We start from the raw sequence: 14,738 nt of genomic DNA on the forward strand, positions 1-14,738 counted from the left end.
CAGAGCCAAGGCCTCTCCTGCTCCGTGCGCTGCCCAGCCAGCGAGGGGCTGGGGGTGCACCGGGAGCTGGGAGGGGACACAGCCGGGACAGCTGGCCCAGGCTGCCCAAAGGGGTGTCCCACCCACCCCACGGGGCGTCAGGCTCGGCAATAACAACTGGGGGAGAGGAGGAGGAAGTGGGGGGACATTCGGAGTGATGGCACTTGTCTTCCCAAGGAACTGCTGCACGTGATGGGCCCTGCTTTCCTGGGAGCGGCTGACACCTGCCTGCCAGTGGGAAGCAGCGAGTGAACTCCTTCTTTTGCTTTGCCTGTACGCACGGCTTCTGCTTTACCTCATAAACTGCCAGTATCTCAGCCCGTGGGTTCTCACACTTTTACCTTCCCCATTCTCTCCCCCATCCCGCCTGGGGAGAGTGAGAGAATGGCCGTGTGGTGCTGAGCTGCCTGCCAGGGTTAAAGCATGACAATAGCCTTAATCCTTAAAAAATGCACTGAAGTAATCCAAAAGGGACTGTGCACATGGAGGATGCATGCTGATGTTCTTTACCTCCTCCTTCCACGAAGAACTGTTTTAAGATGCCATATACTGAAATTAATAGAGCCAAGCTAAACCAAATGAGTTTAGATTAGAGGTTAGAAGGGAGAAAATGGTAGTTGCTTTGTTTTCCTAAAACAACAACAGAAACACCACCACATACACACAAACAGCCTGCAAAGGGAATTAGCAGCTTTTGACAAAGAAAAAAATAAGTGAATAGCGCACAGTATTTAAAAGGAAAAATAGAAAGCTTAAGGATTTTTTTAAAGTGCAATTGAAGTCACCAAACCAACCACATGGTGGCAGCACAACGTTTAAAAAATAAATTAAAAACACACACTTCTGTGTACTTAATAGAAGCCATTCAAAAAAATACATAAATAAAATAAATAAAACAAATAAAATAAAAGGAGGTAACTTGCAGAGGAGTCTGCTGTTATCTTCCACACACTCCTAACTTTATAGTACAGCTCATACATCCCAGACTATACAGAAACACAGTTTAAATGACTGTTTCAGAAATTTAGAAAATATTATTTCCATGTATTAATGTGTTAATTTGCACACTCTTCATTCACAGCCCCCAAATCCATGCATATTCTGTTTCTGTAATACAGTATATAGTTTGCCTTCATATAATATAGGTCAACCTGATGTTAGACCTGACTGAAGTCTTAGTTTCCCCCTCAACAAACTGAAAAAAATAAGTCTTGGTGCAATCTAATTCCAAAATATCAGATTTTCGGACCGATGCTTTTCTCCAAATCCCCTTTGTTTCCTCCTCTCTGATTTCAGGACAACTACCTACACAAATTCACATACATATCTTCCAGTCCAATTCATTAGTATATTCAATATATGCATATATAACATATATGCAGTATAAGACTAGTTTATGGATGCCCAGAACTTTAAAGATAATCAGTGACAGATCAAAAGTCATAACAGATGACATCCACGGCCCCGTTTGCTTGTAGCCAGTGTTGTTTTCTATTACTGACTGCACGGTTTGACTTTTACCATTTGTATCACTGAGGCTAACAATTTCAGCGATATTTCCAAAATATTTTCCTAATGCTTTTCTAACCAGCATGGGGCAGATTGTTCCAGTTGGCGCATAAACCCAAGACTGCTCCCTTGTTCCCAGATTCATTAATATGTAGTTGTCTACATCGAATTCCATGTGCTGCACGCCAACTACATCATCAAAATGGGTCAAAATATTTTACACCTTGTATCTCATTACTGTCTTTGCTTTCATCAGTATACTGAAAAACTCTGAAGATGAGTTCACTCTTATCCGCATTCAAACCACATTTTTAGCAGCAAATTGATAGTGTCAGAGGTATTTAAGAGTGAATAGCTGGTGAGACATTTTATACAACATACAGCATAGCAGATTAGCCTGAAATCTCATCGTTACCGCTACACAACTAAACTTACTTCACCAAAATGTGACAATTTGTGATTCTAACTCTGTTGTATCTTCTTTTTATCTTTCAAAGGTTAGAAATATGGGTGCAATTTAGCTTGATATTGTGACTTTTACAGGGTATTAGCTGCTAGCTCACCGATGAGTCTATAATCACAGACACACAGCTGGTGAGCAGTCTTCCACTCTGTGATGAGAAAGTAAACCTGTTGCACTTAGAGCACATTAAACTACAATACCTCTTCCGGCTCAAAACACCTGAAGCTGTGACTGAACTTTTCCTTACATTCACTTCAATGTGAATACCTGTTTGCACCCAGGAAATCAAATGGGACTTTTGGTAACATGCAAATGATTATCCAACTCACCAGAGAAGGAAGTGGAGGAGGATGATATTTTCAGGCCTTTTGGTGCTGCTGGGTAGCGCTACCGAACTCCATATAGTGGTGGCCATTGTCCAGTTGCAGGGTTTGGCATCCTTGTTTGAAGGTGCCCTCTTACCCAACTCTTTCCACTGGCTTCACTGAACACAGTTTCTTGGATTTCACTCTCAGCATCCATGCCAAATTTAAGTTTTCTTCCTCAGAACAAGCCCATCAATGTGAAGAGAGAACCAAATCTTCCAGTTCTTTCTTCCTCCTACGGCCTGACCATCAATGGACAGCCTAAACTTTGTTGAGTTAGTGGACTTAATGCTTGTAGCATAGCTCCATTTTGAAATGTTTCTATTAACCTCCTGCTCATGGGATGCTTACAATAACAAGCCTGTTATACCTAACATTAAGCTCAAAGTATTACATCTACAAGAAAATTTCTATTTTATTGCACATCATTGATTCAAAATTTTTAAATCTAAAGAACACCCTTATTATAATACATATAGAATCAGATTTTGTTATGATGCTTTCAATTCCAATTTCTTTTTTTTTTCACTTGTTTGGAGTTACTCTTTCTTCATGCTAAAACTCAAAATGTGGACATTACAAGCATTATTTATGTAAAATCCAAAATCAATTCTGTTCATCAGTATTGAAGGAAAATAATGTCAGTAACTCAAGTGAATGCTTAATTATGCAAGTACTTGAAAATGCTTACACATCAGAAGTACAACCACACCATCTTCTGATCCATTTCTGGTATTACAGAGGAGAAAGTTTACAAACACACTGATTCTGCCTGTTTTCACAGTTAATTCAGTATGATTGCACATATAACAGTCTTGATATATGCTCAGTCTCTGTAAAGATAGTAACTGTATGATAAAGATAAAATGGATGGGCACAATATTCCAGCCCAATTTCACCTCCAGATGACGAGTTCTGAGTGGCACATGCACTACAGTTTCACGTAGAAAACTTCTAAATTTAAATGTTTTTGTTGCTGTTGTTTAGGTTTGTTTTGTTTTTCCCAAGGGAACATCCTTAATCCAGTTTTGTCAGGGGTAATGGTTACCACCTTTCTGAAGAATTTTGTTTATTGAAGTCTCTCGAGCTTGTGCATGACGCTGACCACAACTCCTTCCATGAAGAATTCCCATTCAAATGGCAATTACCTTCCAGAAAAACAATGGCAGTTATCCCTTGTAAAAATACCAACTCTTGATTTCTAAAACCTCTAACAGGAAAATAATTGTTACTAAACTAGATAAACCCAATTTGAGTTTGTTTGTTTATTTGTTTTGCAAAGTTGAATCTCCAAGTTCATGGGATGTACATTTGACACTGCTCTTAACTGGTTTAAGAAAATCATATGGCTGTCTTCACTCATCATTTCAAGTGATTGTATGAATTTAGGTAAGAGAGCTGTTTCTAAACCAGTAAAAATATTTAAGGTACTCATGCAAGCACTGCATTGTACTTATGCGTCAGGTCGGTGCTTCCACAGAACTTATGCATAAAGAAATCTCTGTGAATACATTAGTAGTCTGACTGAACTCCACAGCTCCCTTGGCACACCCAGCCCACATGCAAGATTACGACTCTTCACACTGACCGCCGTTTTCTTTGTTTCTATGATTCTGTGATATTAAGCCTTAAAGCCTTATTCAGGCATTGAAACGGGTTGCCCGGGGAGGTGGTGGTGTCACCATCCCTATGGGTGTTTAAGGAAAGGCTGGACGTGGTGCTTAGGGACATGGTTTAGTGGGTGACACTGGTGGTAGGGGATGGTTGGACCAGATGACCACGAAACTCTTTCCAACCCCAGCGATTCTGTGCCTAAAAGGCCGCCCCCCGACACCGCCCCTCACACACCAACGGCCGCCAAAAGGCACCGCGCCCCCCCCACCCCCTCCCCCTTCCAGCACCGGGGGCTGCTGGGCAGGCGGAAAAGAAGCGGCGGCGCATGCGCGGCCCCCAGCGCCCGCCCCGCCCTCCCGGCGCGGCCCGGCCCCGGCCCCTCCCCTGCGCAGGGGCCGCCGCCGCCGGCAGCCGCCGCCTCGCCAGCCCGGCCCCGGGGCCGCCGCCGCCCCCTTCTCCCCCCCTTCCCCCTCCCCTGTCCCCGTCATGTCCGAGGCGGCCCAGGAGCTTGTCCAGCTGGTGTGGGGCAAGAAAGCCGGGCCCCGCGGGCTGGCCGACACCATCTTCTGCCGCTGGGCGCAAGGTAGCTCCTTCCCTCCCTCCCTCCGTCCCTCCCTGTCTGTCCGTGTGTCCGTCCGTGTGTCCGTCCGTCTGTCCTCACAGCCCTGCCTGGCTGCCCGGGGGGTGGCCGAGGAGGAGGAGGCGGTGGCGTGGTGGTAAATGATGCAGCAGTTTCGCTTGGGAAAGAAGTTTGGGGTTTGGGGTGGTGTTTTTTTATATATATATTTTTTATTTATTTTTATTTTTTGTCCTCTCGGTCGCCTTTTGCCTCAAATCTCCAAGGGAGCTGCAAGGAGGAGGGATAGAAACCCGTTTCTCGCATCGTTATTTTTTTTCAAAAACCTTCCTTAACGCCTGTTCCCAAGGGCGTCTCGCTCCTTTATTCCACACAGCTTTTGGAAGCGGGAAGGCTAACTTGCCTTTTTTCCCCCCAAGAACATGGGAGCCCCAAATAGGCTCCCCAGGCGTGGGGGTTGGCTTGGGACGGAGTCCCCCTGGCTGTTTATTTATTTATTTCCTAATGGGTTCTCTAATGGTTCAACTAATGGCAGTTGGAGCAGGTGCAGATCGTCCCCAGGAGGTGGCCAGAGATAAAGCAGCAATAACCGTGGCTCCTGGGGGCTTTGCAGTGCGATTTTTCTGTATGTAAATTACACAACCTGCGCGTAATTTCTTCTCGGTGCAGATTTTCTGGTGCTATTTCAGAACTACAATCGAAAGGTGCAATCCAGAGACTTGCCGGTAAAAGTGGTATTCAGACAGTACCAAAATTGGTACCAACAAATAATTCTCTCTTTACTGATAATGTTAGTTTACCTAAACTGATAGTTTTAGGACAGCTTGTTCATAAATGGAGTTTCAGCAGTTTCAAAATGTATTGAAGGATTGATGGAAAGGTCTCTGGTGGCCTTTGGTGGCTCCTGGGAAGAAGCTGATATTTCCCGTCTTTCCATCTGTCCTTAGGCAAAGTCCCGTAACTGTATTGTGTAGCGTTTCTGCTCCCTTCCCTTATATCCTGTTTAGTATAATCAGTTTCGTGTAGTAAAAGCACACGACAGCAGGTTAGTGTGATGTTTGGAGTCCCCGTGCTGAGAAAAAAAGTCAGTTTCAGTCTACTATGTTGTATAGCAACATAATACCTTTACCAACTGTAAATTTCCGTCTTGAAAAGGTACTGCACTGTTTTCCTGCTGCCAAGGAGTCTTGTGAACATTGACTTACCAAGATAAAGCTTGATTTTCATCTGTGTGTGTGTGTATATATATGTATATACATATATTATATATACACACTTATTTCCACAGCCTTCGAAGTTGAGAGGGACTCTTGTTTTGCATCACTTGTGCAAAAGTTACCGAAAACATATAAATGGTGTTTGCCTAAAATAACTGGTTTGAGATTTTTTTGTATGTCTTTTTTCTTGTTGCTGCTTGTGGGTGTTTTGTTTTTTTGGTTGGTCGGCTTTGGGTTTTTGTGTTTCAGAGTGTAGTGACAACACTGGCGTTTATTTCAGATACTTTCTGAATATGGTCTAATCTTTCTCATACTCTTTGGAAGTTGAGAGCTGTAACTTACATTTAGAAAGGAAAATAAGTAGTAGGGAGGGTGTAGAGGAATGTAAGACTCAAACCAGTCGGTTTCTTAGTAAAGATAGCAGTGTTCTGGGAAACCTAGTCATGCACAAAACTCGGTTAACCATTGTATGCGTTTGGTCAAAACTAAGATCAACTGATCCATGGCGACTTAGCAGAACAGACCTGGCTAATGTGGATATGTTGTCTGAGGTTATTGACGGTTCAAAACTCAGAAGTAATTCCTGCAGTTTGTTGCGTTGGCGACTTGAAACACGTTGTCTTGGTTCCAGACCTCACAGAGGCATAACCGCAAAGCTGTTATTGTGTTTGAATTTTCTCTGTGGTGGTGTTTGTCGTTGGTTTTTCCCAAGGAAAATCTTTGTGTGTTTGCAGCAGAAGTTGCAGTGTGAACCTTGTGAGTCCCACTCACCAGAATCCTCAAAGTGGGCGCAGAGGAATATGGAGCAAAGGCTTGGTCTGCACTTCAGTGTTTACTGGTATAGATATGGGGACTTGAGAAGCAGGTAGGAGGAGGGCTGAACCCTAAAGAACCATACCTGCAATAGGAGCAATTTTTTCTTTGATCCAAGAGACAGACTCCATTCACAAAGCTGCTCTGCAGATCAGCAGATACGTAACTGGGAATGTCTGGCAGGTTTAAGTGCAACAGCATTTCAGAATGACCTAAGCTGTTTTCTCCCTGGCCTTTGCAGAAAAGGACATGGAACTGTCTTTTCAAAACAACTGCTTAACTTCAGAAGCATAGCATGAGGGTATTAATACTACAATTTATGCATATATGTATAACATACGATGGAAATAGGTCTGTTTTATCCAGATCCCCTTCTAACTTCCTTCCATATTGAGAGCCGGATGAGTAGTTTGACAGCTTTCCTTTTCGTTCTACCTTTCTCTTTCTAGGTTTCCATGTTTTTACATACCAGGAACTCTTTGGACTGGTCTAGTATATTTAAACATCACCAGATTGGCTTTTATTGCATCCTTGGTTGAGGAGCTACCTCCTATTGCACTGCTTTTAAGTCATTGGAGCTGTAATGTCATTAGACCGTGATCAAGTCGAGGTTACCAGGGAAAAATATTTTTTACCAGATAAGCATGTATATTTTTAAGGAAAAGTAAAGGGAAAAGGATTTGCTATTCTTTAAGCCTTAAATAGAAGTAGCAATTTGAAGAGCGTGCCTTTAACTTAATAATTTGTAATTCACTTGGGTAATTGGAGAGGAGTAGTGCCTGTTATCTGTGTAATTTTTTTTATTTTATAATTACTAGTTATGAAAACACATCTGCATTTCTGTCTGCTTTCTGTCTCTGTGAATTCCATGTTAGTACAAACAGTAAATCAGAAAGAAAAATTTTCATTTTTCATAATATGTGCAGTTAGGGTATAGACGGCTGTTGATTGTGCAAACAGGTGGAGGAAGCGGTTACACCTATTGTGCCAGCTCTACCTGCTTGTTACTGCTTGTCTGCCCGAAGTATTGCCTCTCCAAGTCGGGTGGTGGAACTGTTGTTGAAGCTCCTGCTTTATTAGTGCCTGTCAAAGCAAAAATAAACCCTGGTGGGTGGTATTTGAGTTATGGTCTGGGGACTGCTTCTAAGGCTTCTGTAAAAGTAAAAAGAAGCCAAACCTGCTGCCAGGAATTGGTACATCATGCGAAAAAGTATTGAGGTTTTCAAATCAGCAAGTACTGTAAACTACTGACCTGAAACTTCAGTTTAAACAGAAAATGTTGCTAGTTCAGCCAGTAGGAAGTGGTTTTTTATTAGCACAAGCAATACCTCTAAGTTTGAGAGAACAGTAGCTTTTGGGAAAAACAACAGGGACGTTCTGCTTGAAAACAGCAATCTAACACTTTGGGCAAGAGAAGTTTCGTTTCTTGATTTTATGTTTGTTGACCTCTTTTCTCCCCTTGGAGTGGCAGATTTGTTTTGGGGCAGTGATCCTGTCTTTACAGACCAAGTAACCACATCTTGCTGTTTTGAACAGCAACTGAAAGACCGTCAAATCCCTTTCTGTTCTGTGAGATTTAATTTCTTTATTTCACACCCTTCTGTAACACAGAGTTGTCTTAAAAATAACGGATAAATTCTGACGAACGCGAATGCCTTTGTGAAGTAATGGACTGGGGAACAGCCAGAGCGCTTGTGTAATTGAGATGGGGAAGGATCGGGGAGGCTCTGCACGGGCAGAAGGTTAGCGCTGCCTGAGCTGTGGGTTCCTGCTTCACAGGAAATTTCCTTCATTTGGTTTGAGTACAAGTGAAACTGAACCCAAGATTTCTTGAAATTTCTCCAACTAGGACTTCCCTAAGTTTTGTGTCTGTCCAGTATTATGGATGTTGTTGCCAATTTCTCCTATTTTAGTGAACTTCATTTTGTACCAGAAGGAGGAAATCAGACACACCATGACGCTTGCTGATTGAAAGGTTAGGCTTTGGGGTGGTAATGCAGTTTTTCGAGGGACTGTTGGACTCATTATGTGTAAGGTACAGCCCTTTTGGCACCGTTAAACTGGAAGGGAAATAGAATATATCAATGACTGCCCGAAAACGGGGTGTGAACATGTAAATTAAATTAAGTTAATGAGAAGATTGTATTCTCTGGCCAAAAGGCATAGTGGTTAATGTAGTTGAATGTAGATGTAGTAAGAACTTCAAATGCTCTGTAACACAATTTTCTAAACAGTAAACCCTAAAACTCTATTGCTGCCTGGGTCCAAAGAGGAAAATCACAAGAGGTATTGCTCGTACTGTAAGGAAGGATGTGGTACAAGTAAGACCATTCCCTTCTCTCGATAAGGGTGACAGTCTTAACAAAAATAAAAGCTCTTGAGGAGGGCTCACATAGAAAATATACACATTTATTGAAATTCAAAAGTTTCACAGGGCTCTATTTTTGACAGAGGTGGAGAAAAGCAGACAGGTTGGGACCTTACCTTGTTTTCTGGCAGGTCCTTGCCCAATGTAGCGGCAGCTTGCCAGGTAATTTGGGTACTTTCCTCAAACCCTTCCAGGGCATCCTGGCTCCTTAACCGCAACCCAGTAAGTAGAGGTTTTTTGTGGTATTGCTGTAGTAAATCCTCATTTCTTTTTGTATGTAAGAAAATGTTGTTTGTTTTTTTTTTTTCAGCAAAGAAAATTTCAGAAGTTTAAATTAACAATGTAGCTTCAGAACCCAAAGCCGTATGCAAAATGTGCGTTACCATTCTGCATTTGTCTTTAGAGAAAGGATGAAACATTAAGACATGTTGCAAACCTTGTACTTTGGTAGTAACAGGTTATTCTACTAGTCCTGTCAGGCAGTTCTTACATCCCCAAAAAGAGAGGAATACAGTACTCTGAGAGAAGAGGCCAACTCCGCAGAGAATAGCACAAAAAATGAATAGCACAGCATCTTTGTAGTTAGACTGGGTCAGCGATGGAATAAATTGTTTTTTCTGACGTGGTTAAGGCCACGTGCTCTTTAGCTTCTCCTCTTCTCCCCTTTTATTCAGCTAGAATTGGTTCGTGCACAGGGTGAAAGCACTAAAGGTATATACCACATCGTTTGTGAAATGACGCTTACTGCTGTCTGCAGTGGCATGGATGTAAGATACTTTACTGTCTAATATCTATCTATCTGTATGCACAAAGTGGTGGGGTGATCAGAATAGAAAAATCAATGTTTTTTATAGTGCTTTTTGCCATGATGTGGTGTATTAGATAAAAGGCAATAATATGTAACTAAGTCATACGTTTGTTTTGGCAAAATGTACGTAGAAAAGTTGAGGATTATCTGTAAGAAATATAAGCCTTGGTAAATGCCAAATTTTGGGAACTAAGGATAGTTCCTTCTTTTGTGTGGTTAGTAGTGAATAAAGGATATGAAGACACATCTGCAAATAGCATAGTCGGTGTAACAGAAAATATTGGTGGCATTGATTACCGGCAGCAATCTAAATCGACCATTGTTGCTGTTCTCCACAGCCAAAAGGATACAGCAGGGCAGTGGTGTTGGGGGGGGAAAGGGGGAGGTCAATGGAACAGTTGCTAGGATTATAAACAGCAATGAAAAAAAGTAATCGTTTCTCACGGGCAAATTATGATAATGGTATTTATGAATAAAGACAGGGAGATAGGGAAAAAAAGATTCTTTCAGCTGCGTTACGTCTCTTTTGCTTTTAAGGCTTTATCTTGAGTGAAAGGAGCTGTATGAGAGAAATAACTTGTTGAGAGTGACAGTCGAAATTGGGCTGGATCAGAGATGCTGGTCTTAGCTGGTAGATTACAAGGTGGCTAGGCCATTCCTGTGGATCATTAGGAAAAGTGTGGGGGACTGCCCAAGATGTGATTACTATGCAAAAAAAGCAAGGAGATGGTGAGTGCAAGCTGAGGTAGATTTGAACCCAGTTGGACTTCAGACTGCTGGTTTCTGAAATTTTACCTAAGTTGACTTTAGTTTTTGTAGAAGTTTAGAAAATAGAAGAAGGAAAACAAGGCCAAAACTCCGAAGCCCCTTTTTTTGCTAGGCAGATTTTGGAAGGTTGACAGTTATTAAGGAATAAGCAGCATTTAGCTAAAAAGAAAATGTTTGCATGTTGCATTTGTTTTTTTTCTTTTTTTTCTAGGGTTGTATTCTGTCAAATTCTGCATAATAGCAGTTTTGCATCATCTATCCCGTATTTCTCTCTGATTGATCACACTTCATTTTCTTTACTTTTAGGAGATGGTTTTCAAAAACGGGCAGGGTAAGCAGCAACAGTTTGTGCTTTCTGTAAGACCCCTGAAGAAAGCGAAACAAACTCAGGATTTCCTAAGTGTGCTTTAATGGTACCATGTCCAAGTATGTTTTTTCACTGCAGTGGCTAAATCATTAAAACAACTAAAAATGTTGCAGTGTGCTTGGATGGCATGTAATAATGCTTCAAAGTAGAAGAAAACTAAAGTTTTAATACGGATAAGTGTGATTGTTGAAATGGCTGGTGATACTTCTTGTTAGGGCATGTTAACGGGGGAATGAAATCACGCTAGGGCAAACTTTGAAGTACGGATTAATGCAGCATCACTGCTAAATTTGGTGATGCTGGATCTAACTTAGTAGGCGTGACAAACAGCTGAGATTTGGATAGTAAAGGACATCATTGTAATGCACATGTGCACGTTTGGTTCCAAAAAAAAAAAGTCGCAGCCTCCCTGTCGGATACAGGGGAAAGCCCACTTTTGAAGAGCTATGGCTATGCTGATCTGTCTCATTTTTTTTCACACTGTTGTTGAACAGCTGCCATTTCTGTGCTGAATCTGGCCTCACAGACATACAGTAGTCCTTCCTTGTGCTGCTTGGCATGAGGTACCTGTCCTGCAGAAGTACTGAAGTCTGCACTGGGAGGGACACGTTCCCCAAGTTCAAATTCACATCTAGGAGTTGGGGACACTTCTGATGCGGCAGGGTGTAATGATACAGAGTAGGGGAAAGGAGAAGCTGTGGGAAATATGTGCTGAATATTCTGCTGAGACTGGCACTGCTGAGAAAATATGCATGTGTATCCCTTTTCTTCCTGTCCCCACTTGCTTACGTTTGCTGGTTAGTTGCTGACTACAGTTGCATGGTTTCTAGATTATAATGAACTAGAGTCACTTTAGCACAATGCTACTAGAACTTAAATAATGCAAAATGCTGCTCACTGTAAGCTGTTATGCATCAGCTTCATCAAGGTAATTGTGTATATGCTTTTATCTGTGAGAAATGCAAGCTACGAATCAACAACTGTTGAAGAGAAGTTTAAGAGCAAAGTGATAAATAATTCTGCAATAGTGGCTCCAGCATGTGCTCTATTAAGTGACTGTAAAATAATTCTGACTTCAAAGATGGAGGGGGAAAATAGGTAATCTTGCATCTTGATAGATACAGTGTATCTACTGCAAAACACTACCAGTAAGAGGCTTGCTTCTGTGGTTACAAGTGAATATTTGAGTTACTCAACCTATTTCAACTTCAATAGGAAGCACTGATAGGCCGAAAATGAGATCAGTGAGAGGCAGAACATGTTCTTCATAGAGAATAGAAATGCATTATACGTGTTCAGTGAAGCTCCATTTTTTACATATGCAGGGCAAAAATATCACAAATTTTAGTTGATTAGTAAGAAATAATAAATTAAAAATTGTTTTAAGTGTTTAGCCGCACATACTCCAGTGACAGTTTTACTGTTTAAAAAAAAAAAAAAAACTCTAGCAGTTGGCTCTTTATGGTCATGATGTGATTGTTGAGATATATTCATTTTTCTATTCACCTGTTACCATCTTTTTATCTTTTCAGATAGTTTAACCACATTCTGCTGCATGATAGGGGAAAAAAATCTTGAATACTTGTTAGATCTTTAAAAGTTAATAAATCAAATGTTCTTTCTTTTAGGGAAGGAATATATATAAATGATTGCTTATATATTTCACTAAATACCATCATCTTTCATTTGACAGGATTTGTCTTCAGTGAATCCGAATCAACTGCGTTAGAGCAATTTGAAGGTGGCCCTTGTGCAGTGATTGCACCAGTACAGGTAAGATGCATTTATTACAGGAATTATTAAGATTAATAAGCCTAAAATTTGTTCTTTTCTCAATGTATGTGGATCTGAAATACCAAAATTAATTGCAAATCAGCTAATTTCATAATTATGGTGTGGAGAAAACCAGTATTCAGCACAAGATAAGTCAGAGCTGATCTCATTCTGACCTGTGTGTGTCGAATTGGATTCGTTTGAGGAAGTACAGCGGGTTGAACCAAGCAGAGGCAACTTTAAAATGGGGAATGCAGGATGAAGGGGAAAAGTAAAAGATTAGATAGAAATGAAATCTTAATACTTTGTTTTCTCTCAAATTCCTTGACATTAAGAAGAGCAGTACCTATGTCAAAGTTTTTTATAGGCATTGTGGTTATTTGAGCGATGTTGGTGTTAATGAAAAGCAAAGCAGGGATGTAGACATGTATAGGTTTTCTTTAATGTGATCTTCAACTTACAACTTGAAATGGTTGAATCAGTGCATTTTGGAAATACTCAAGGGATTTTTGACCTCTGACTAGAATTGTCTTGTACTTCTCAGTTATATGTTGCAAAATATTTTTGCCTGCAGTACTGCAATCCCATGAGTCTGGAGGTGTTTAAATATGTACTCTGGGAATTGAAAGTATAGTTTAGGTTCAAACTCAATAAGGTTGAACTTAAGGCCACATTTGTAGTTACTTTGAATGGGAGAAATCAGTAAAACAGTGCAGACTTAAGTCTCTTACTGAGTGATGACGTGCTTGAAACTTTTCTAATAGCATGCAAAAATGCTTTGATATAGAGCTTGTGATGAAATGTAAAACTTAATTGTCATGAATTTTAATAATTATTTGATGCTTTGATATCAAAGGCATTCCTTTTGAAGAGGCTTTTTGCCAGCGAAAAGTCTACTTGGAGAGACTGTCCAGGTACTGAGACCTCTCTTTCTCTTTTTTTTAATTATTCATAAATCAAGTCATAATACAAATTTTTGTTCTTGTAGTAAAATAAATAATTTTGTAATTAAATAATAGTAAATAAAACATTTACATTTTCTATTAATGTGTTTATTTTAAGTGTTCTCCTGTGCCATCTACGGGGCATAAAGTATGTACACTACATTTTATGATAGAATGGTTTGGGTTGGAAGGGGTGATTAAAGGTCATCTAGGCTGCCCACCACTGTCATAGGCAGGAACACCTTTCACTATATCAGGTTGCCCAAAGCCACATCCAACCTGACTTTGAACATTTCCAATCATGGAGCATCCACAGCTTCTCTGGGCAACCTGTTCCAGTCTCTTGCCACCTTCATCATAAAAATAAATAAATTCCTTATATGTAATCTAAATCTACCCTCTTTAAGTTTAAAAACTATTGCTGCTCATCCTGTCTCTACAAGCCCTAGGAAAGTCTTTGTCTATCTTACAAGCCCCCTTTATACGTTTAAAGGCTGTAATAATGTGTCTCTGGAGCCTTATCTTCTCCATGCTGAACAACCCCAACTCTCTATAAACTCTAAATTCTTACTTGCAAGGTCCATGCCAGTCCACAGTACTTCTGTGTTTTATAAATATTTGATTAATTGAAATCTATTATTAGCAAAGGGAATGGGTTAGAAATCATATTGAAACACAATACTCTGAAGACAGCTTTATACGTCTTTGGTCCATTACAGTCACAAAACAATGTTAATAAGATAAAATTAATAAGCTCACTTAATTATTCGCATTATATTAATGTGGTTAAAAGATACTATTAGCATATATAAGGTACTGATTAGCAGCAATTGAACTCATGCAGGTTTCTGATTTTACAGAAGAAGAACAGAAGAACCTTCTCTGTCATACGTTATGTGATATTTTGGAAATGGCTTGCTCTGATAATTCTGAGTCATACTCTCTGGCAACATGGATAAGAGGAAAAACAACTGAAGAAACTGCTAGTATTTCTGAAAGTCCTGCAGAATCCAGTCGTCAAGAGGAACAACCTTGTAAGAAGAATTTCAGCTCTAAATTTCCTATCACTTAGTGAAGTATTATATTGTTTTTGAGTGGCCACTGCTTTTTGTT

The 14,738-nt window shown here is 40.5% G+C and overlaps 1 protein-coding gene across 2 annotated transcripts in view; it reads left to right on the forward strand.

The window, feature by feature from the left end:
* Positions 1-4,344: 4,344 nt before the first annotated feature.
* MINDY3 (MINDY lysine 48 deubiquitinase 3) overlaps positions 4,345-14,738 on the forward strand; it is a 50,417-nt gene continuing 40,023 nt past the window's right edge. Inside the window, exons 1-4 of one of the 2 annotated variants that reach the window (XM_080578567.1) lie at positions 4,345-4,573; positions 12,602-12,681; positions 13,538-13,595; positions 14,486-14,659. In XM_080578567.1, the coding sequence (XP_080434693.1) occupies positions 4,477-4,573; positions 12,602-12,681; positions 13,538-13,595; positions 14,486-14,659 (409 nt within the window). In that variant the 5' untranslated portion in view covers positions 4,345-4,476. Of the gene's footprint in view, positions 4,574-12,601; positions 12,682-13,537; positions 13,596-14,469; positions 14,660-14,738 lie in introns of those variants that run through there. The other variant, XM_080578568.1, reaches the window with a different exon arrangement.

This window comes from Anser brachyrhynchus (genome assembly GCF_964034855.1).
Source record: "Anser brachyrhynchus genome assembly, chromosome: 2".
NCBI classification, from domain to species: domain Eukaryota; kingdom Metazoa; phylum Chordata; class Aves; order Anseriformes; family Anatidae; genus Anser; species Anser brachyrhynchus.